Source organism: Taudactylus pleione, unplaced genomic scaffold, assembly GCF_031769625.1.
Source record: "Taudactylus pleione unplaced genomic scaffold, aTauple2 ptg000726l, whole genome shotgun sequence".
NCBI lineage: Eukaryota > Metazoa > Chordata > Amphibia > Anura > Myobatrachidae > Taudactylus > Taudactylus pleione.
This window is the reverse complement of record NW_028285128.1, coordinates 10096985-10121731: the sequence shown is the minus strand read 5'-3', so window position 1 is coordinate 10121731 and position 24747 is coordinate 10096985. Positions and strand designations below refer to the sequence as shown.

General features: G+C 44.6%; 1 protein-coding gene across 3 annotated transcripts in view; it reads right to left on the bottom strand.

Moving 5' to 3' along the window:
* Positions 1-3922: 3922 nt before the first annotated feature.
* Positions 3923-24747, bottom strand: part of SGSM3 (small G protein signaling modulator 3) — a 72934-nt gene continuing 52109 nt past the window's right edge. For all 3 annotated transcript variants that reach the window (XM_088456868.1, XM_088456870.1, XM_088456869.1), the window contains exons 16-22: positions 19846-19998; positions 10514-10584; positions 10335-10383; positions 8168-8253; positions 7691-7813; positions 5136-5196; positions 3923-4398 (exon numbers count right to left, since the gene is read on the bottom strand). In XM_088456868.1, coding sequence (XP_088312994.1) covers positions 4315-4398; positions 5136-5196; positions 7691-7813; positions 8168-8253; positions 10335-10383; positions 10514-10584; positions 19846-19998 — 627 coding nt within the window. In that variant the 3' untranslated portion in view covers positions 3923-4314. The remainder of the gene's footprint in view (positions 4399-5135; positions 5197-7690; positions 7814-8167; positions 8254-10334; positions 10384-10513; positions 10585-19845; positions 19999-24747) is intronic.

The following is a 24747-nucleotide window of genomic DNA, read 5'->3' as shown; positions in this document are numbered from 1 at the left end:
TCCCGCTAACGGGGACTCTGCACTACAAGCGCTGTTATTTTCCAGCCTCTCTCTCTAGGCAGGCATAGCGCTGTGAGAGCCAGCGTCGGTGCTTCTTCAAATAAGCACCGGCACAGCAACCAACCGCTAAGAGCGCTGTACCGCGCTCTACAGCGGCTAATGAGCATAAGCCAGCGCCGGTGCCTTCATACAAGCACCAGCGCGGCAACTTAGAGCCGCGTTGAGCGGCTCCTTAAGCCCCGCCCCAGCCTCGTTATGCAGGGCTATAATAGCGGGGCTGCAGACTCCCGTTATGGTAGCAGTGGGACGCAGCAGTCTTGCTTTATCCATCCCCTCATTTAAATAGGAGAGGGGGAACAGTGGCTAGGATAAGCCAGAGACCCGGACGCTGACTGCCGAGTGCAGCAGCGGGTCTCATCAGCAGCTCCGACACTGCCTGTTTACTGGCAGGGGAAGGAGGCTGTGTAACAGCCGCGCAGCGCGCGCTGTCCTGAGCCCAGCATTTTCGCCCACCACTCCAGCTAGTCAGGAGTGGTGGGATATACTTACGGGCTGTTGCGGCCGGGATGCTGGGCTGAGGGGGCGGCGAGGAACCCGGACACATGCCGGTGTCAGCAGTGGCGGGTCCTCGCAGGGTCCGATGACTCCATCTGCTGGTGCCCCCTCCTCAGGGTCACCGGACACAGGCTGCAGTAGCCGTGTGGTGCCCTCCCGGCGGCTCCCCCGTAGCAGGCAGACTGTCACAGCAAGCAGTCTGCCTGTCCTCAATGCTTGAAAAATAAAAAATATGAAAAAGGCTGGAGACAGCCAGATGTGCGACCGGCTCTCTCGGGCACATTCTAAAAACTGGGGCTGATGGGGCATAGAGGGGGAGGAGCCAGTCACACTTTTAAATTATTTAAAGTGCCAAGCTCTGCTCTACCACCGTCTATACCCCACTGTCTTGAACTCCAGTGTCCCCTAGTGGATGAAGGAGAAATAAACAAATTTATTTTCTTCTTAAAAATAAGCTTAGGGGCTGCTACTGCAGCCCCACTGCACAAGATGACCCGACTCCGGCCGGGCACCAACTAAAACTGAGGTGCCTGTGGCTCGGGGGCGGCGTATAGAGGAGGATGGTCACAAGTGCATCCTGGGAGCAGCAAAAGCTTTAACTGTGTGGTGCCCGTGGATCCAGATCCAGCTATATCCCAAGGTCAACCCTGTGGACCCCCTTTGGACCCTGAAGTAGAAATATTTAATTTTTTAGATTATTTTTGAGGAAGAAATGTTTCATTGCATACCCGATTCCAGGTTGTAACGTTATTAAATAGGAGACTGTAGAGGGCTTGTCCAATCTAAAATGGCTTATTAATGTTTGCACTTTATGAAAAAAGACTACACACAATAACATGCTCTGTCAGGAAATGGAAGTTTACGTACACATTTAGGAATATTACAAGATGGTATTTGATTTGGATCAACTTGTTGTGAAGTCAGTAGCTTAAAATATAAAAAATCTGAATGAACAGAATACTGAGACATGCAAAGCTATTAGCAGTTATTTTACAAAGGTTACTGGTAACGGATCCATGATCTTATGTCTGTAACTTACACGTATATGCCAATTTCCCTCGTTACACTCACTTCTTCCTCCACTTATCCCACAGGATCCTAAATCTACTGTACGTCAAATACTTTCAAACCAATCCGAAATATCGATAAATGTCAAAGTGCTTCACATTGAAAAAACCCTGCTCCCCCCTTTCCTGGCTGCCAGTAACACTATTTGTCTGTCCATATGGAGCACATCACTGCCACTCTCCATGTCACTCGGTCACTTTGAAAAAATATGGTCTCCTTGGGGACGAGCCGCAGTTACAAACCGTTTAAAACTGGCCAAAATGTAAACTCTTGTATTAAGATGCAGCAACACCTCCCTCACCTCCATCTGCTTTCCCCCCTCACCTCCACCTGCTTTCCTCCCTCACCTCCACCTGCTTTCCTCCCTCACCTCCACCTGCTTTCCTCCCTCACCTCCACCTGCTTTCCTCCCTCACCTCCACCTGCTTTCCCCCCTCACCACCACCTGCTTTCCTCCCTCACCTCCACCTGCTTTCCTCCCTCACCTCCACCTGCTTTCTCCCTTTTCTCCTCTCCTTTTAGAACACATTTCACCTCTTGTTGGTTTTTGCTCCATAGCAAATGTACAGTATTTGTTTACTATGTTTTCAATGTCCAAGCACTATTTAAGATGCCTTGATGTGCAATGTTCCCGGTTTATCGTGGATTTGTAGCCTTCAGTTTGATTATGTTGTGATACTATAATGGTACTCCCTTTATCCTATGTACAGATGTGTCCTCATACACCAAGCCTCAATAAGCCATAGGGTGCCACACACCCAGCGCGACCGAGCCGTGCCGGTGTAGCATAGCAAGTGTTTCTTTAAATTTGCATTTTATTCTCATTGCAAATGAAGTAAAATACCATTCACCATGTACTAGAGATGCGACTTTAACCGCAAAGGACATGTACAGGTTGAGTCTCCCATATCCAAAATACAGAATATTCTGAAATACGGAATTTTTTTAGTATGACAGATAGTGAAACCTTTGCCTTTTGATGGTTTAATGTACAGAAACTTTGTTTAGGCACAAAATTATTACAAATATGGTATAAAATTACCTTCAGACTGTGTGTATAAGGTGTATATGAAACAGAAATGAATTTCATGTATGTACACAAACTTCGTTTGAGCCACAAAATTATTGAAAATATTGTATAAAAGGACCTGCAGGCTGTGGGGGTCATTCAGACCCGCTCGCAAGCGGGTCGATGTTTCCCACTGCGCATGCGCACGACGGAGGGAGCTCCGTCGTGCGCATGCGCGAGACCCGGGGAGCGACGGGCTTTCCATCGCTCCGGGTCTTGCACCAAAGGGGGCGTGCTGTCGATGTTGATTGACAGCACGCCCCCTTTGGTGGGCGTGCTGGGGGCGTGCCTGCCAGACGGAGGCGTTCCCATGGGAACGCCTACCGTCTGAAGCCGGCCCCACTGACATCACTAGTGATGTCAGTGGGAGTGATTTTTGGTCTGATAGAGCCAAAATCACTCCAGGGCTTGTGGCAGGGAGACCCTACCGCAGGGTCTCCGTCGCAAGTCCGATGTTCGCGATGGTCAAGACCATCGCGACCATTCTTTTTGGCCGCTCGCATATGCTGTGGGTGGTCACCCACAGCTATACGAGCGGCCAGGAGGCCGCTCCATTTTCATGGAGGAGGGCCCTGATTCAGAGCGAGCGCTCTGGTCAGAGCGTTCAGCTCTGAATCAGGCCATGTGTGTATAAGGGGTATATAACACATATAAATGCTTTCTGTGTTTAGATATGGGTCCCATTCCCAAAATCTCATTATGGTATGTAAATATTCCAAAGTACGGAATATTACGATATCCAAAATACCCCTGGTCCCAAGCATTATGGGAGACTCAACCTGTACAAACAGAACTTGGAAAAAGCTGCAGTCACTGCACCGTAAGCTCATTATATACAGATTCATTCGCATACAGATGTACAATGTTGCACATTAATTTGATCTAGCTAAGTAGCTTTCTGGCATCCAGTTATTTCTTTTTAGTGCGAATAAGAGGCTTGGTGCAAGTCGCACAGGACCTGATGCACAGAGAGGCGCTGTTTGGAGTGACTCTAGCAATGCTATATGAGGACACATCTGTACTACTACTATGTTTAAAATAAAATAAGAAAAAAAAAAAGGAGAAAGTCAACTGTGCAATAACAATGTATATATAACACATTATGGAATGTAAGCCTAGTATACATATTTTATTTCTATTACATGAAGGCCAGAGTTTCTGAAAGGACGTGTGGTTCAGTGGTGACCCCACATTGGTAGGAAACAAATTGCAAAAGAAAAAATCTACATATCTGTCTCAAAATATACACACATTTATTATATATATATATATTTTATGTACACACAGCTATAGGACTTTTATGACCTTTGACTATTCCTGCAAGCCAGACAAATTCAATCTGACTTAGAGAGATTGAAAAGAACTCAAGTGCAGAATATCCATAAAATGTGACACATTCTCTTCTTAGCAAATGTTGTGACTGGTCACAAAGCCCCTTCTGTCCCATCATTCTACATTCATATTGGAGCGTTAATCCAGAGCATAATACATTAACAAAAGATTTTTTGGAAAGAGTTCTTGGCAGTAGAATAGTAATACAAAAGTGCATTGCTGGAGTGAGGTTCTGTCCGACTCCATAGGGTCAGTTTTAAAGCTTGAGGGGCCCAATAAGATAGCCGCCATCAACCGTCAATATCCCAGCTGAAGAGATGGTGTTTTACCAACATATCCTGCACGCCTTCTTTCAGTGGCTTCTTCTCCTTTTCCTGCAAGATAATAATGTCATCATTTTTTAAATAAATAGATTTGTTTCTAAACTCAATATTATGTAACTAATTGTTGAACATATATAGTTACTTCTACAAATGTTAATTTACTAATTTTGTTATAATTTTAATTTTATTATCAATTCACCTCATCACATATAATATATACACGGATAACACATAAAACAATAAACACAAACTATAAAACACCAAACATTATTAAACTTGTAATAGCCTGCAGTCACCACAAGAGGACCCATCGCTGTTTTCACCACCAGAAGAGTCATTGCTTATTGTGCTGTAATTGTAATGTTTTCTTACTGTTCAACAAGGATTAAGCAACTTTCCTAGCAAGTAACCCCTCATATGCAAGTGCAAATGTCCAATTAGTTGAAACTCTATTTACGTACTGCACCATTGCAAAAGCAGATTGTAGCATTTTCTAAATACTAGCCAATGTACTCCGAGGGGTATATTTAATAAATTGCAGGTTTTTACAAGTGCCCATAGCAACCTATCAGATTCTGGCTATTATCTTCTAGAAGGTGCTAGATAAATGTCAATTAAATTCTGATTGGTTGCTATAGGCACCATCTTCACTTCTAAAAACCCGCACTTTAGCAAATATACCCCCAAGTATTGCAGGCAGGAGAGAGAACATAATGAAAAAAAAAAATGAGCATATAATAAAAAAAATATATATATCTTTATGACGTTTCTGTTCTGTTCTGACTTACCTCTCTTTTCACAGGTAATTCCCAGTCTGGTGACAAACTGAAGGCAAATTTGGAAAGAACCCTAGAGAAATGGGAATACGGATTCATTTTTGTCCTCTATTTCGTAGGTAAACAAGACATTCAGATGTGTACCTCATTTTTAAATACAATTAAATTTCCAAGCATGCCATTATGATACATGCACAGGACTGGCTTTAGTAAGCATGTGATACTTAATAGCATTATCATGGAGTGCATTTACATCAATTCAGTAAGACCGTGGAGACACATGTGACATGGAAATGCTATACAGAAACACTCCTCTAATTTTGGACTTCGGTCACTCGTGTAACGTACAGTAGTGTGCCCAATTTATCAGTTGGTCCAAGATGGGATTGTGGCTCCTGTGAGCCCACTACCAGTACATCACATATGCTCTAGGTGACAACTTATATCGGAGCAGGAACACCTGTGTTCTAATGGCCCAACATCTTTATTAAACTAAATTACTATTGTTCAACTGCTCATTGTGACTAGACATCCCAATGCACTGCGGTCTGAACTTATTTGCTTGTTCTGTCAGTTTTTATTTATTTATTTTATTACATTTGGATATAAAAGAAAGCAAAGCATAGTGTTGCTGTAGGGGGTAAAATAGGAGTAATATATAACAGAGGCCTCATCAGGTGCATGCGAGCCATCCATCACCGCTGCAGCTCTGTCTGGTGACACCACCCGTGGGGGTGACACCAAAACAACAGAGCAGCTTTGCTATACTGGGGTCAACCCCTTGGATGGTGTCATGCGGTGCGGCCCGTAACCCCCCCTAGTGACACCACCGATAAACATACAAATCTGGTAAATTAATTTCATTTATTTCCGGTATGTTCCCCTTAAGCAACAAGCTCTATGCTTGTGCGGTAACCCGTACAGGGCCGGCTATTTATACGAGTTTAACCGTCCACCCCAGTAATGCTGCTTCTTTGCACTGTGAGAAAAGCTCTGCAAATTTTCAGAACCAAAGTGTTTTTTTTATGTTTTACTTATTTTTGTACACCCCACAAAAGTGCACCTGTCTATCTACCCTTTGTCCAAACAACAATGACTCCAGGCTTCAATTTAAAAATAACAATATCTAGTTGACACTTTCTAAAATAAGACAAATTTAAGATTTCCAAAGTGTCAAAATAGTGCACTGTGCGCTCAATACAAAGTGGGATATATAATAAGTACAGGTTGAGTCTCCCATATCCAAATATTCCGAAATACGGAATACTTTTGGCATGACAGATAATGAAAACTTTGATTTATGATGGTTCAATGTACAAAACTTTGTCTAATGCACAAATTATTAAAAAATATTGTATAAAATTACCTTCAGGCTTTTTGTGTATAAGGTGTATATGAAACATAAATGAATTTCATTTCTGTACACAAACTTTGCTTGAGCCACAAAATTATTGTAAATATTGTATAAAATGACCTGCAGGCTGTGTGTGTATAAGGTGTATATATAACATAAATGCTTTCTGTGTGTACATTGGGATCCCATTACCAAGATATTTTATTATGATATGCAAAATACGGAATATTCCATCACCCAAAATACCCCTGGTCCCAAGCATTTTGGATATGGGAGACTCAACCTGTAATTGCAAAGTGACTTTATACCAATTAAAAGTGTTCACAATATTAAAGAAAAATGCATTAAAAAATAAATAAAACTACAAACCAAAAAAATTGCAGCAAAACTCTTGCATTTTAATTAATAGCTTTTTATGTACATTATATACTCCCAATGGTGCATTTTTCCATAGGAAACAACTAATTTTGGCATTATGGGTTTCACATCGCAGCCATTATACAAGCGATTACAAGTTATGCATTGTGTTACAGGATACAGACAAAATCACTCTACCAGGCATTTGGCTGGTAAAGTCCACTGCTGCAAAAATGACAAAGTATAATGCACCAATGAGAACATGGTAAGCTGTGATAGGAGGTGAAACAACATGACACTGTCATCTAGGAATGTCTATGTATGCAGTGCCGTAACAGGGTGGCACCGTGTGCCCTGTGCTGGTCATGTTCCCTGACTAGATGCAGCCACCAGTGCCAGGAAGTAAAGCACTACCCAGAGCATCCAGCGACACTACGTCTACAGCGTCTAAAGGGTACTCCGGGCAGCACTAGCAGCGATTCTGGCTGCTAAGTGCCATCCACAGAGCCCATTTATATTACCCGTTTATATATCCACAGAGCCCATTTATATTGCGCCAGGCACGGCAGCACCAATTACACGCGCCTAGTTACAGCCTTGCATGTGAGCGTGTGGTGCGGGCATATAGTATAAAAAAAACAGCAAATTGCTTAAAGCGATCTTTGGCAAATCAAAGTCCACAGCTAAAGCCCTCGGTGATGGATTCGATCTGTTCTGACAGCTGCTGCTATGGAGATTTGTCTACTCTTTCATTAAAATTCTAAATTGTAATCTCTCAGAGATCATCACAACATGGAGAGGCTGTGTTACATGAGCGGCCAGGATTTACCGTAGATATCTGAAACCGCTCGCTCACCTCAGTTCACACTTGATCTGGACCCACCCCGGGCTCCTCAGGAAAGACCACGGCTGATACCACTTCTCTACGGTCTGTAAGCTGGAGCACAGCACTTCAAGCCACAAATGGATGACCTGCTCACTGGGGTATAAGCAAAACGTATGTAGATATACAACTATAAAACAAACTGTTGCGGTGATCTTTATTTTTCTCTACAAAAATATAAGTTAAAAACTGGCTATTTCCTCTGAACAATGCTGCTGCTTACACTTATCTCTATTTGTAACCTTTTCTGCATACGTTGTCATCATTTTATGTAACTTTTCCTCTTCTGCATTATAAGTATTACTGTGTTTACTTACACAATGGATCATTTAAACTCATGTTTATTTAAGATTAGATTTATTTTCCTTCGATTTTATTAAAATGTAACATTTGGCAAGACATAATGGAATGAAGATCTTTGTATTAAGTTTGGCACCCATGTTTACTTACTTAAGTCCGATACAAATGAGTGAGCGGAGCTTGACGTCCATCTGTGCGTGAGCTGCATCGTGGCTTACATTCACAGACTGCACCCCCTAGTGAGAAAAGACCAACGTTTATCAGATGAAATATGGAAGAAACAAAAAAGGTGCTCAAAGAAATAATTAGGATTAAACCATATAAATCATCATCCTTCATTTATATGGAGCCAGAAGAGGTCCGCAGTGCTTTACAAATTATATAAAACAGAAACCGTACGAACAAAATAAGAAAAGTGTGACTTACAGTACAGTACAGGACATGGACAAGGTATATAAACATTGCTGCATCGACATTCATAGATACCCAAATAAGCAGCAGGGAGGCAGAACATAAGGGTTTGGTGCCATTGCAGGGAGTGGCAAAGATGATGGTGTAAGTGAGGGTACAAAAAGTGCATGAGAGAAGAGGGCCCTGCTTGTGAGAGCTTACATTCTAAAGGGGAGGGGGAGACAGACAGCGGTGACAGAGGAGAGACACTGAGCAAACAGCATGGAGCAGTGGGATAGGATGAGAGCTGAAAGGCTTTGATAATAAGTGGGAATTGAGAGCCCATTTGAAGTTTTGTAGAGGGGTGCAGAGTCTGACGGAGAGAGTATAGCACGGGCAAAAACTTGGAAGTGGGAGGAAGTAATCAGTTAAGAGGTGGCATTTGTGTAGGGAAGTGGGCAGGAAGGAGTGTGGAGATGAGGTCAGAGGTGTAAATAGGAGAGGTTCAGGAAAGTGCTATGTAAGGGTGAGAAGCTTGAATTGTGATTTGAAACTGAGCCAGTGAAGAGCTTGTAAGAGACGGGAGGCAGATTTAGTGCGTATGGAGAGGAAGATGAGCCGGGCAACAACACAGGGGATAGACTGGAGTGGAGAGGTGGAAGACAGGGAGGCCAGATAAGAGTTGGTTATAGTAGTCCGGTCTGGAGATGACCAGCGAGTGGATGTGTGTCTTAGTGGCCTCCAGGGTGAAAAAGTTTCTGATCTTGGAGATATTTTTGAGATGTAAACAGCAGGACTGCGAAAGTTACTGAATGTGTGGTTTGAAAGAGAGGGAGGAGTCCAGGATAACTCCAAAACAGGGCACTTGCAGGCTAGAGGAGATGGTGGTGCTGTCAATAGATAATGACATTGTGGGAGGTGAGGTTATTCGAGAGGGTAGGAAGATCAGCTCAGTCTTACACATGAGAAGTTTAATGCTGGGTACACACTTGAGCGTTGTTCATAGGTATACATATGTATCCTGTTGCAGCTCTGCCGCTTTCGCAGCAAATCGTGCCACGCATGGCGCGAGCGGGTACAAGAGCTGCATTCGCACCCGCGACTCCATAGAACTGCATGTGCGAACGCAGCATTAGTCATGGCTTAGCGCATGCGGCTAATCGCGTGGCGCGATGCGTGCACATGTTTGTAGCGCGATTGGCAAAGATGCAAGAGGACACATCTGTATTTGATTGGCCCTGCACCACAGTCGATGACGATATATCTAGCAGATATATAGTTTCAGCTGGCTGTCTGCATGGCCGACCGCCCGATATGTTGCTCACAGAAGTAACTGAATATGAAGGGTGGGCGTATTCAAATTACTGCTGGAAAGACACACATCGGCTGAACGATTGGTAAGTGTGCATGCACTTAGCAATCGTCAGATAGGTAGGCCGACCCTTTGGCCAGGTGTGTACTCAGGTTAAGATAAAACTGGGAGGCCCAGGAGGAAATAGCAGAGACAGCTGTAGATACAAGGAGAGAGGTGGGATAGGTCAGTGGAGGAGAAGTAGATCTTAGCATCATCAGCATAGAGATGATATTGGAGGCCAAAAGAGATGATATTGGAGGCCAAAAGAGCTCATGAGCTCACCTAAAGAGGACGTATAAAGGGAGAATAGGAGAGGTCCAAGAACAGAACCTGGGGAACACCTGCTAGTAGAGGAAGTAGGGAGAGAGTTGGAGTCAGAAAGGTAGGAGAACAGCAAGGAGAGGGCAGTATCCTGCAACCAATCCTGTTGCCATCTCTGCACCCGCTGGCCGCTATCCCAATAGAATGCGCATTGGGAAGGGTGCACTGATAACATTACTAAAAAGCCCCTTCAAGTCCTCTGCTCAATACAACCAGGTCTGAAATGTTCCTGTAACTAGAAAATCTACATACCCGATATAGCAGCTCCTCTGGAGTTAACACTTTGCCATCCTCATCTAATCTGTAAGAGAAAGTATAACTATTCCAGCATATACAGGCAGAGCTTTGCTATTTATTCGAATCAGACCGTACGGCAGGAAAAACAATTATAAAATAGCACCCATAATTCAGAGTTGTTTTGACCACATTACCTGTAAGTCTTGCACAGGACAAGGCGTGAATACACAGAGTCAAAGTCTCTCTCTACTTCCCGACTGGCAGCCTTAGGGAACATAAACACAATGCATAAAAAGACAATCCAGTTATGATCCCGCATTATTCTGTATAGGAACAAACGGAATCGGTATGACATACCACCGGACCTAAGCCGGGCGGATGAAATACAGACGTCGGAAGTCCGGCAGATGAAGATCCAGACGGCGCCTGGTAAGTATCCTAATCCACCCCTCTCCCCCCCATAACCCTCCCTTAGGGGTGCCTAACCCTAACCCCCCCTCCCCGCTCCCTAAACCTCCCGGGGGGTGCCTAACCCTAACCTCCCCCCGGGGGTGCCTGACCCTAACCCCCCTCCTGCCCTAGCCTAATCCTAACCATCCCAGGAGGGTGCCTAACCTTAAGTCCCCCCGGGAGTCCCTAAACCTACCACCCCCCCTTCCCAGGTAACATGTCCTGACGCGCCGGCTCACTTACGTTTGGTATGCCGGGCGTCGGGATTTCGGCGCGGGGCTGATGATAGGCGTCGGAATTTAGACGCCTATCATTATTCGACACCGGCTTCTGGACTACATACCGAACAAACAACTAGAGTGCAATGTCTCGCTTTCTGAAGACGACAAAAGAGCTGTATTGTTTTACAGACCTATCATGGGAGAGAATCAATATACAGGTTGAGTCTCCCATATCCAAAATGCTTGGGACCAGGGGTATTTTGGCTATCGGAATATTCCGTATTTTGGAATATTTGCATATCATAATGAAATGACTTGGGAATGGGATCCAAATCTAAACACAGAATGTATTTATGATTCATATACACCTTATACACACAGCCTGCAGGTCATTTTATACAATAGTTTTAATAATTTTGTGGCTCAAACAAAGTTTGTGTACATACATGAAATTAATTTAGGTTTCATATAAACATACACAGCCTGAAGATTATTTTACAATATATTTTTAATAATTTGGTGCCCTAAACAAAGTTTTTGTACATTGAACCATCAAAAAGCAAAGGTTTCACTATCTCAGTCATGCTAAAAATATTCCATATTTTGGAATATTCCGTATTTCGGAATATTTAGATATGGGAGACTCAACCTGTATTTAATAAAGAATTATTAGTATAATATAGTGAAATCATAATAAAATAAAAGTGGAGGAATGTAAATGTTTGACTTGTATTTAGGATTGCATTTTTTGTTCTCCATACTCTATGGGGTAAATTTACTAAATTGAGAGTTTTTAGAAGTGGAGATGTTGCCCATAGCAACCAATCAGACTCTAGCTATTACTCTCTAGAAGGTGCTAGATAAAGAAGTAGAATCTGATTGGTTGCTATGGGCAACATCTCCACTTCTAAAAACTAATTTCAGTAAATATACCCCCTATAATGTTATGTCAACACTTTTTCTGCCTCGTCCTCTTTTTGTTATGCAAAACAGTAAAACATGAAATGTTTCAATTCACACAGCAAATAAACTTTATATAATTTATTTTATCCTAAACATAAAATAAAAGCTTTAATAGAATATGCTTTAAAAACATAGAAACATTGCGGTCTCATAAATACATTGTTAAAGAATATTTTCCGATTTTTACAATTTAGGGGGGAATTCAATTGGCCGCGATTATGCAGTAATTTTTCGTGCACTAAGTTTTCACACCTATCGCGCATGAATGCCGCTTATTGCATCTATGCGCATGTTTTTGCGCAATATAATCCCAAAAGTTACGAAGTGGCATTAGTGTGAAAATTCTTCCTGCTTTAACAGCCGATAAATATAGGGGAAATCTACCTGTACCCCAAAAATAGGCAAAGTGATATAGGATAACAATATAGAAGTGTATTAGTGGCCCTAATAAAAGTATTTGGGGTTCTTAAATTGCATCAAATGGTTATTTTATGCATATTTCTAAACAGCCAAATAATGATAGAAGGTGTTTTTTTGGGGGGCAAAATAATGTTCTACTTAAATTGGGGGTGCATAAAAATGCCTTTAAGTATTTGTGTCATTTAAAGACCCTTTTAAAAAAACCTTCAAAATACGCCTCTAACACCCACCGCCCCATTCATATAGCACCCATATACCTGTCCCACATCTATTATCCCATTTTCATACACTTCTCTTTTTCACCGCAAAAAATTACATGTCATTATTGGCCAAATTAAGCAAATTAAAAACTTATTTTTGCCTAATTAGTCGTTAAGTAGGGTGTACAAGTGGTTCTGAACAAAGGCCCTCATTCAGAGCCGTACGCTCTGAGCAGAGCGCACGCTCTGAATGAGGGTCTTCCTCCATAATTATGGAGCGTCCTCCTGGACGCTCGTATAGCTGTGGGTCACCACCCACAGCCTATACGAGCGTGCAGGTTGATGGCCGCGATGGTCTTGAGTTTCTCAACCGCAAGGCCCGGAGTGATTTTGGCTCTATCAGAGCCAAAATCACTCCCACTGACATCACTAGTGATGTCAGTGGGCCGGCTTCTGACGGTAGGCGTTCCCTTGGGAACGCCCCCGTCAGGGAGGCACGCCCCCAGCACGCCCACCAAAGGGGGCGTGCTGTCAATCAACATCGACAGCACGCCCCCTTTGATCAGACACAACGAGCGAAGGAAAGTCCTTCGCTCGTCGCGTCTGGCGCATACGCACGACGGAGCTCCCGCCGTCGTGCGCATGCGCAGTGCACACCATCGACCCACTTGCGAGCGGACAGCCGCTTGCGAGTGGGTCTGAATCAGGCCCAAAGTCCTGACATTTTTACCTTGAAATAGGGATTTTCCCCAACTTTTCACGACTTTATGCTATAGAGAATTCACACCCGCAAAAAACCATAACTAGCAAAATAATTACAAATTTGCAGGATAAGCCATTTTTTTTGCAAAAAAGCGGCATATTGCGGCTACTTGAATTCCCCCATTAATATGAAAAGGTGATAAGACATAGCCCAGGTCCTAATGTGTTTTGTAAGCGATTGTATAAATTACAGATCTGAGCCTTCAGTGAAGTGGATGGCAGAGGGATCCTAAAATTATTAGCCTGCCATGTGGCCCGGCTTATCAGTATATACAGGTTTTGCCAACACATAGACGTATACTTGCCTACTTTTGAAAAGGCAGTTCAGGGATATTTGGAAGCAAACACCAATAAGTGCACGTTAAAGTGGGCGTGTACTGCTACATCTGACTGATGTGTCAAAATTAATTTACATACAAATGTAAATGAGCCCCAAAGCAGTTAGAAAGATCTACTTGGCGATGAACACACACGGTTTCTATTCAGAAACTGCATGTAGCCATAGGGATCATTGTGCCCTATAACCAATGCAGGGAAATTATTCTAATTATCCCATTTCAATGTATATATATCGGCTTTTTTTTTAAAAATATAAAACGACTTCATAATGGGGGTAAGGTGCAATCAGGGAGACTGCTAGGCTCTTCAGGGAGTCAGGGAGATTGTTGCTATTTAAGGGTGTCTCCCTAACAATCATGGAGAGTTGGCAAGTATGCATATATGTAGCTTTCAATTATTATTTTTTTTGTTAGCAGACTTCAAGACTAGAATTCTATGTTTAATAGCAAGTAGCACCGGAATTCATATCCTGTGTGCACTTAAGGTGCGTATCCACTTGTAGATCTTGGAACAACAGTATGATTACAACATTGTAATCGTACAGTCGTTCCTCATCCCTTATAGTGCCTACACTAAACAATACGTCGTTCAGTGCAGGCACCCTCCCTCATCCCTGAACATGGCCAATCTGTTGTTATCGGCAGATTGACCGTCATGTTCAGGCGATGATTGATGTAGGAAACAACCAGCGGGAGCGCACATCGCTGGTCGTTTCCGACATTATACTAACCGATTAATGAGCGATTGAATGATCATGATGTCATAATCGTTCAATCGGCAAGTGGATACACGGCTTTACTACAGGACTAGATTCCCATGTTTAATAGCAAGTAGCACCAGATTTCAGACCCTTTGTGCACTAAGCTTTCAAGACTAGAATCCTATGTTTAATAAAAAGAAGCATCAGATTTCAGACCCAGTGTGCACTAAGACTTCACGACTACAGTAGAGTCCCTTGTTTAATAGCAAGTAGTACCAGATTTCAGACCCTGTGTGCAATAAGACTTCAGGACCAGATTCCCATGTTTAATTGACAGTAGCACGCATAAATGAAACAAGGACTTTCATTGAGGATTCAGAAAACTTCGTATCACATGGGTGTTGTGAGTTTACACTTAAAAACTGCCATCTCTAGACACTAGAGGCCATTTGTCTTATAGTATTTTCTGCTGCTATTAACAATTTTATGTAGAATAGTCTGGGGTTGTGTTATAAGAAATATGGGGAAGTTGTAGCGTGCTAAAGATAGAAGTACAGCCCATACATAACCATCAGTTCCATGTATTTTCCATCCCACTCACAGGCGTACTAGTCAAGGTAGCTATCCTGAGTGCACTAGAAAGGTTATAACATTACAGCATGTTGAAATGTCTCAGTCCTACCAGCCATGCAGATTAAACCGTTGTTTATGGTCTACATCACGCCTCATAAGCTCCATACAATTTTGCCAATGAGCTCCAAATTTCATTGGCGTAATTGTGGCACAAGGCGTATAGATTGCACCATATTTTCTGAGATTGTCCTATTATCTCCCCATTGAGGTAGTAGCTGTGACCCTGACCAGGCCTGCCATTTCTCCAAGTCTATCCCTAATTGGCCCCTCAGTACTTAATGTATGTTTATTATACACTGAAGTGCTAAAGTAATGAGATAGATTCCTAGTGCCTAGTATTGTGTAGGACACCCTCTATCCCGGTGAAGTGCAGCAACTCGACGTGGGATCGATTCCATAAGTGGACGGAAGACCTCTGGAGAAATATTGACCTATGTCATCTGGATAGTTTCCCTCAGCTCCGATATTTAGAAGCACAGGATCTTGGGTGCGAATGCACCTCTCCACCACGTCCCATAAATGCTCGATTGGGTTCGTGTTGGGTGGCCATACCATTCGTCCTAACTCTCCAGAATGCTCTTCGAACCAGTTCTGGACACAGTGCATTATACTGCTAGACTATTCAATCGTTGCGGAGTCACATGAAGTCCATGAAGAGCAGCAAATGGTCATCAAGTAATGCAATGTAGTGGTTACCGGTCAATGACGTGTTCAGGTGGACAAGCACACCCAACCCATGCAACATGAACATATCCAACAACATTATGGAACCACCAGCAGCCTGCATGGCCTCATGGGGTCTGTGCCACACCCGTCATAAGGTAACGCATCACGTGCCCAGGTGAGGCGCTGTGTCGGGTGTCGAGTAAACAGGGGCACTCTGGTGGGTCTTCTGCGCCCATATGCCATGGACGCTAAAGAAAGCCGCACTGACCTGCTGGATGTGTGTCTGGTACCTCCTGCATTGAATGTTGATGTGATTTGTGTCAGTGTCAAATGCCACTGGTCACGATCATTAAACATGTGGTCAGCCACTGCAATGTCTATGGTGGGTGGTAATGCCTTCCACGAGGTATTCCTGGTACACACATGACACCGTAGATCAAGCAATGTGGAATGTCCGCATAACTTAGGAAAAGGAATGCCCCATCCATCGGGCTCCCACTATCATGCCCCGTTCAAACTCCGATAATTCACGTCGCCTTGCCATGAGCAGCCTGTGCTTAAACGGACTCACGAGATGTCAGATTGCAACTAATGCAGATATGGTCATTTCCAAGACGTTACAGTACGGTGACGCCACCTACCATTACCTTTACAGTGATCGCAAAATACGCGCTATAGCGCGTATTTACGCGCTACAGGCACAGTGGGACTCGATTTTTTTAAACGAGTGGGTCCGGAAGGACGCGCTGTGTGCGCACCGCAGCAGCCGGCCAGTAACTTCCTCAACATCTCCCCAACCTATCAGCACGGGCGGCAGCGGCTCCTCGACCAGTGAGGAGGATGCCCGCCCCATCCCAAGTTTGCCGCCCGCTAGGCACAACAAACATGGCCAGATGTAGTACGCGGTTCTGTTCAGTGGGTGTCAGTGGAGCCGCCTCCTCCTCACTGCTTAGTAATGGGATGCCAGATATTAGTCTGAGCAACCAGGTCTCATGATGCCGCCCAAGAAGGAAAATGGCAGCGCCGCCACCAAGATGCAGGGAGAGCAGTCAAAAGCGGAGCCAGTGATCACAGAAGTATTACCAGCTGCGCTGCAGATCCGGGATCTGAAGGGTGGAGAAGTGAGCATGGCGGGGACTCGGCAGTGGGCAGCCGGTGACTTGCAATCTGCAGGGCATATTGGGACTTGTAGTTCCACCAAAGCGTTCTGCACAGAGGGGAATCCCCTCTTAGACCCTGGTAGTAAGCAGTGGTAGCTGACAGCACTGCCATGGGATGGCCGCAATCCTCCATGCCACACATTCTAGTGAGTCCTCTCTTTTCCTCTGTGTGGGGCTTCCATGGTCATGTGTGGAAATAACTATTTGTATAACATTTGTTTTCCTGTTTTTTTTTTTGTTCTGCTGCTTGCTGGGTATATGGGATAAGTGTCTGTGTCTTAGGAAGCAACACATATATAAAGAATTCACACACTCTGGCTTTATGTACTGTTAGTTACTAACTTAGTAACACCTGAGGATATCATGGTGCATCCTGCTATGCACATCCTAGGCATCTGTCTGGGCACAGAACAGGGGTATCTTACTGGGCATTTTAATTGGCATGTTACACTATTTGGCAAGTTGCACTGTTTATGTATTGCTTAGCATATTATTCTTTTGTATATTGTATGCATATTGCTTGACAGATGTCTGTGGGGATTAAAATTTGCTATTATACAATGTTATGTACTATATATTATCTGCTATAGTACCTGATTGTTGGCATTATTGCTATGCTGTCATGGGGCTGTACATTTTGGGTATGAAGTGGTTTAGGCCTAGAACCTGTAGAATGCGAGTTTTTTGTTTGTATGCAACTGTCTTTTTGATGTTCCACATGCACGACGGGATGCCTCCGGTCACAATCCCAAAAGCGGAATGCTGGCTAGGGATTTATGATAGGCGTCGAAATACCGACGCCTATCATAATCCCGGCGCCGAGGACGCCATCCCAAACGAAGGTAAGTCCGGGGCACCCTTAGCGTTAGCCACAGTGGGGGGATGGTTAGGATTAGGGAGTCTAGCAGGGTTAGGGTTAGGTTTGGGCTGGTTAGGTTTTGTGGGGGGGATTAGGGTTAGGCAGCCCTAGGGGGGGGGGAAGGGTTAAGGTTGGGCACCCCAGGGAGAAGTCAGGGTTAGGCACCCCCCAGGGAGGGTTAGGCTTAGGGAGCGGTAAGGGGTGGTTAGGGTTAGGCACCCCCGGGGGTAGGTTAAGGTTAGGCACTATGGGGGGAGGATAGGGTTAGGCACCACTATGGGAGGGTTAAGCGGGGACAGGGGAGGTTATGGTACTTACCTGCCTCTGTTGGGATCTTGATCCTGTCGGGCATCCGCTGTCGGTATTTGAACGGATATGAACTGGCGTTTAGCCGCCGGCATTTCAATCCCATTCCATGCATGACCACTAGGACTTCATTGGCAGAATACCAGGACTGTTGCAACTGCTGTCAGCACTTACCCCTAGCCTCAGCACTGCCTGCCATTATACTCCCCTCTACCCCCAGATCTATCCCAACTTCTTTCTGCCTTTAGCACCCTCTACACAACCTTCTACCTGCCTTCAGCACTGTCCCAACTGCTGCCTGCTCTCATAATATGATGGGACCCAGAAAAAGTGGAGTAGGACCCCACTTTTTTAAAGTGAGGGGTCCCTGGGACCCACAATTTTTTTCGCTCAGCGCGATCACTGCCTTTACATAGTGCTATATCATGACTTTTGCCACTTCAGTATATTATTATAGTGGTTTATAGAATGTGCTTACACTGTTTAGCGTTTCCCTGGATGTACCCCTTCCCTGCTCCCAGTTTCTACCTCATTTACCCCTCTCCCACTTTATTGTTCTTATTTATAAACCACCAATAAAAACTAATGATGTAAGAGACACACTGCTGTTTATTAGAGATTAAGGTGTAATTTTACTAAAGTGAGAGTTTTTAGAAGTGGAGATGTTGCCCATAGCAACCAGATTCTAGCTATTATCTCCTAGAAGGTGCTAGTTAAATGTTATTTAGAATCTGATTGGTTGCTATGGGCAACATCTCCACTTCTAAAAACTCTCACTTTAGTAAATATACCCCTAAGACACACAATGCTGTCTTATATACCTGAGTGCATCCACTGCATGGCGCTGTGTGCTACTACTCAACTTAACTGTTCATTGGCTGAAGGAGAAATATACTACAATATTCACTTCCAACAGGTTCCCCATATCTAGATATGCTAGGACTTCACTCATCATTCCACTCCATCAAGGAAAACATTATAAAACTAAATAATATGAAAGAAGAGGACACAGTCTGTTTGAGTACATCAAGTAAATGGAGAACTTGGGTTAATGTGCTTCCTGCAGTTGACAGAATCTAAGGTTGTTCCCTATACTGTATATATAGTGCACATGTATTATGCAGTATTTTAAAGATAATATTTAGTCATTCACATCAGTCCTTCACCATTGGCGCTCACAATCTATATTCCCTACCACATGGACCGCAGAGTTAATTATTGTGTGAGGAAACCTGAATACCTGGAGGAAACCCACAAGAACATACAAACTCCACACAGATAGGGCATTAGGGGGAATCAATTTTATGGCCCCAATGCTGTGAGGCAGCAAAGCTAACCATTGCACAACTGTGCTGCACCATACAACGTATGTTCTCCTTAGCATATCTTTTTTGACCAGCAATCCCCTATAGACATAGCCAATGGAGGGAAAGGGACAGTGGCATCACTAAGAGGGTGCGGCTCGAACTAGGTGTCACCAATCTAGGGAGCAACACCAAAATGTCAGCTCCTCCTCAGTGACGATGCAATGCAATGTTATTGTACAGCATCGGGCTCACTCGGGTGACTGTTTTGCGCACAGGGTAACACATACTCCACTGATGCCACTGGAAAGGGAAAATGGACTAAATGGTTAAAATAAGCACAAGGATGGGGAGAGAATATGTTCGCAATTCTCTCTACCCCACTTGACAAACAAAATCGCAGATCTGATAACTGCTACACTCTATTTAATAACAGACCAGATGTGTGTATTCTGCCTGCCCAAAGTCTTCACTGCTATCAAACTGTGCAACCAAAACAAAAATATAAGGTTGATATTCTCTATAATTCCAATCTATTCTTACCTCCTCAATGAAGAGCCAAGGATGGCATGGTCCTCCCAATAGAGATGGCTTCTTTAGCCCATGCTCAAATATAGCTTTAATACTGGGACACAATGTTCCTCGAACCAAGTCGGTGATTCCCTCTGTCACAGTGTCATCCCCAGCAACCGAATACTATGTTAAAATAAAGTGACAACATTGAGCCATGTTCCTTGAAAATGTGAGACCTGAATATAAACTTAATCTGCACTACCAGTCAAAGAGCCACCTTTTTTACAATTTTTCTAGTTTATAGTTACATTTACGCAGCTCAGGGGTCTATTTACTAAGCCTTGAATGGAGATAAAGTGAACGGACAAAAATAAATGATAGGAGAGGTGTTAGCAGGTACTCTGGTGATGCATTTTGCAAGGCATCTTTACAAACACAAATGGACAGAATATGGGTAACAGGTACTTATTTGCCTTTAACATAGAATTTGATGACAGAAAACAGGATTTTGGTACTTACCGATAAATCCCTTTCTCCGATTCCACAGGGGACACTGGAGTTCAAGACAGTGGGGTATAGACGGTGGTAGAGCAGAGCTTGGCACTTTAAATAATTTAAAAGTGTGACTGGCTCCTCCCCCTCTATGCCCCATCAGCCCCAGTTTAAGAACTGAGCCCGAGAGGAGACGGAGGACAAGAGAAAAGAAAACGAGGAGAAGGAGAAGACCACAGAACGGAACAAGACCGACTGAATGAGAACAGTGGAACCCATAACAGGGAACCATGCAGTCACACAACCATATAATGAACCCAACAAAACGTCAGGTACGCAGCGCTGGGCGGGCGTCCAGTGTCCCCTGTGGAATCGGAGAAAGGGATTTATCGGTAAGTACCAAAATCCTGTTTTCTCCTTCATCCACTAGGGGACACTGGAGTTCAAGACAGTGGGGACGTCCCAAAGCCAACCTCCTGGGTGGGAAGCGCGGAGAACTTGCTGACCCCTCGGCCAAACCGAAATAGGGACTGCCAAGAACAATAGGCCCAGCAGAGGCAGAGGATCAAGTGTCGTAGAGCACAGTAGACAAACACTACTCCTCAGGAGACAGTCACAGAAGAACTTCCACAGCGTACGCACAGCGGAAGCCAAAATGAACAGAACGGCTGGCGAGAAAACAATCACAGTTGAGAAGCGGCTGAAAATAGACCAAACCAGACAGCTGGTAGCAGAGAGCCCCAACAAGAATCCATAGGAGAAGGGCAGAAAACGAGAAAAACTCGTGAATCGTACTAGAGTCTGCACAGGAAACTGCAACAGCTGCAGACAGCAGAATCCCAGCACCGCTGGTCATAATCATATAGATAGAAGTATGACAATACCAATCAACAGATACAAAGTTGATCCTGTCCACAGACTCCCAATAAAGAGTATACTGGGAGGTCAAAGACAAGACCGAACAATCGCTTGGAACGATAATTGAGGTCCCACTACAACAAAGTTGTGAACCAGCGGAAAGGTTACACCATAGAAGTCTCCAACGTGTGGAGATCCCACGGGACATGAGGCAGAGGCGAATACGAGAGGATGGAGACTACAATTCCTTTCAGAGGGTCAGACAGCAGTATAACCCATACTGAAAACAGGGATAAAAAGACAACTTCCAACCTGATGGAAGTGCGTAGTCAGTACCAACTGCCGGCCCGAACATAGTGTGAAAACAACCAGGAACTTAGCAGTAAAGGAGCACGAATGTAACCCCACCCAGGGAGAGCTACCAATATAGGGAAGCATCCCACACAGCAAGGCCAGGGCAGCAGGACAACCATGCAAGTACCCGTCAGGTACCTATTAGTGTGATAAAATATAAACATATACTGAACAGGAAAACCCAACCAGGCCCCCTGCGTGGAACATAGTGACTGTCACACTTATGTAAAGATGTGCACTAGCCCAGAGATGCGCTTTGGTCCATAACCCCAACAGATTCTAGTAGAATAGTGTCGCTAATCTCAATGTACAAACTATGCACCCACACACCAGGGAAACTCTAAAGTGTAGAGCCAACTGATTAAAAGAGCAGAGGGCTGCTAGGACAGCCGCTAGGCTCCGTATGGGAGATTAACGTTATGTATGTCAGGTTGCATGAAATAGGAGCATCTTCCTAGGCATTAGTGAGGTAAGCTCTTACCTGTGAGCGACCAGAAGCACTCTGGACGCTATGTAGAATGTCACTGACCTTTTATCACACAGCAACCCGCCATGTTAGGTATAAAGAGTAGCTTCAGTGGGCGAAGACCAATGCTCCACAGCACGGACCTTAGTCTGGAGAAGTGCAGTAGAAATTACTGTGGAAACTAATAAAATGTTAGTGGAGACAAGGTGGTCGTATAACAGGACTCTAAATTGAGCCTGTTCTGTGGGCGGCCCAAGGCCTCATGGTATGAATTGTACCTAAGGCCCTTTTGAGACTCATTTTATTGAGATATGCGACAAAAATATGGAGTACCGGAATAGATACTGAGAAGGGTACCTGTTCGGAAATATTAATACAAGTGCACCACTGTAGTTGTAATGAGAATAGATCCCCCGAATGGGGCGCGCCCCAGGACATGTATAGGGACCATACTGGAAGCAATGCCCAGGGAATTGTGACTATCACTATGTAAGCTGCAGAACATGATTCTAGTTTATAGAACCACCATATAATAGGAATGGATATAGCCTACAGCTTATGGTAAACCCAGACGGCTACGCATCCGTGGAATAATAGGTAAACCTAATGAATGTGGAAGTATAAACATTATATATTCACACACACACACACACACAACCCAATTTCTAGGGAGAGATAGTGTAAAGCGGAGTCATTGTACCAACTACCGCATCAGGAGCGTCCAGCCTCCAATCGTAGCATCTTTAATTATGCTAGTATGTTATGGTAAGGATAAGACGCGATATCCACATATGCATACGTGTACCTACATACAAGTTTAGTAGGCGACGATAAAATTTAAAATAGAACCTGAGCATAATTAGCGCCATGGATGGACAAATTCACTCCAGCATGTATATATTCTAAAGCAGGGCTGGTATAAAATACTCATATATATATATATATATACATACACACATACATACACACATATATATATACCGTGGCTTACCTCCACGCCGGGAGGCTGCTCATGTGACCGTCATTCTGTTATGGCGTAGAGGCAAGATGTGTTAGCAGCGTGCTGTCCCAGACTGGTGTCGTTCCTGGGACTTCTGTTACTGGTGTACTCGCCTTATATATTATGAGCGTGCGTGCTTCAGGTGAGCTATTTTAGCTCCAGAATAACCCGTTTTTTGAAGAGGGAATCAAAAAAAAACGATCTCTGCCTAAACTGAGTAGCTAGTACACCATGGAGTAACCTTCACAGGCTATGATATCAGGCCATTAGATTAAGCTAGGCACCCTTTGTTATAAAGCCAAGGGGAAGCCTGACAGTGGGTAATACCCTGCGCTGCAATGGCGGCACTGTGTCCCGTCAGCCCAGCGCCTCTAGCCGGGAATGTGCACCGGCTGAGTAACTGGCCCCTCTCAGAACCGCATAACGCGGTGTTATAGTGCAAACAGGGGTTTACGCTAGTTCCCATTCTGCTAACAACTAGCTATGCACAGTAGCTAGTACTATACAGAACTGGAAGGTTTTAAAACCAGCCTATAATGTAGTATATGTGCTGGCACCTATATAAGCCTACAGCACCTGGTATTCCCAGGTGGTCTCCCATCGAAGTACTAACCAGGCCTGACCCTGCTTAGCTTCCAAAAACAGACGAGATAGAGCGTGTTCAGGGTTATGAGGCATAAGCCTGGGGATGGGACGCAATAATGTGCTAACCCTGGTTACGGGTAAGCTATAACCATAAGTTCTGGCCCCAGCAACCCGAACAATGACTAGTACAAGTACTATACATACTATATATCTTTAATTAGGTTAAGCCAGGTGCCCTTTATAGAACCAAGGGGAAGCCATGACAGGGGGTAACACCCGTTGCTTGCAAACTCCACACAGCTAGGACCACGGTGGGAAGAGAACCCACGACCTCACTGCTGCGAGGCAGCAACGCTAACCACTACACTGTCTGGCAAAATGGCGGGACCGTGTCCCGTCAGCACAGCGTATTTAGCTGGGAATACTCCTGTCATACAGTGACGGACATCCTATTATTTACTGAAGCACTCCCAAAAAGGGAGGGGTCTCGTAGGAAACCAGTGCTAAAGCACTCCCTGCTGCAGGTAGTGCACTGAGCTATACTGCTTGTGTGCAGGTAGATACTGCTGCCCATAATAGGGAAGCAGGGGCACTGTTGCAGTCGCTGGACTGTATGCATTCCTGAATTACCACACTGTGTGAGCCACTGATATACTCCAGTCAACACAGCGCTACTTGCCCCCGCAGTAGAACCGCATAAAAGCGGAGTAGTTGAAGGTCCAGCCAATGCCGATAACACGGGAGGAGCGATCATGGCTCCTACACAAGCGAGGGGGGCTTAATCATCATTTGGAGGAGCGGGCATGTAAAGTTGCTCAGCACAGCCAGGAACTGCGTAACGCAGCGTCTCCTCCTGTTAATAGATGAGAGCTGCTAATCGCTAAGGCAGTGCTGTATTATGCCTAGCCCGAATACTGAAATGGAGGGCCCAGGTCTGTAGCGCGTGGAGTGCGCGCCACCGGAAAGCCTTCTCCCTGTACAAGCACTGCAACAGCGCCCGCACCTCCCTGCAAGTGACAACGCAGCATACAGGGCGGGAGGGTGCGCGGTGCAACGCAGACCTCACCGCTGTCAGCCTACTAACAGCCATGCTGGGGAAGGGGCAGGAGACCCGGACTCTGCCGATTTCAGCTATGGCAGGTCCTGTCTTCCAGCCTCTCTCCTGAGCAGAGGGGGC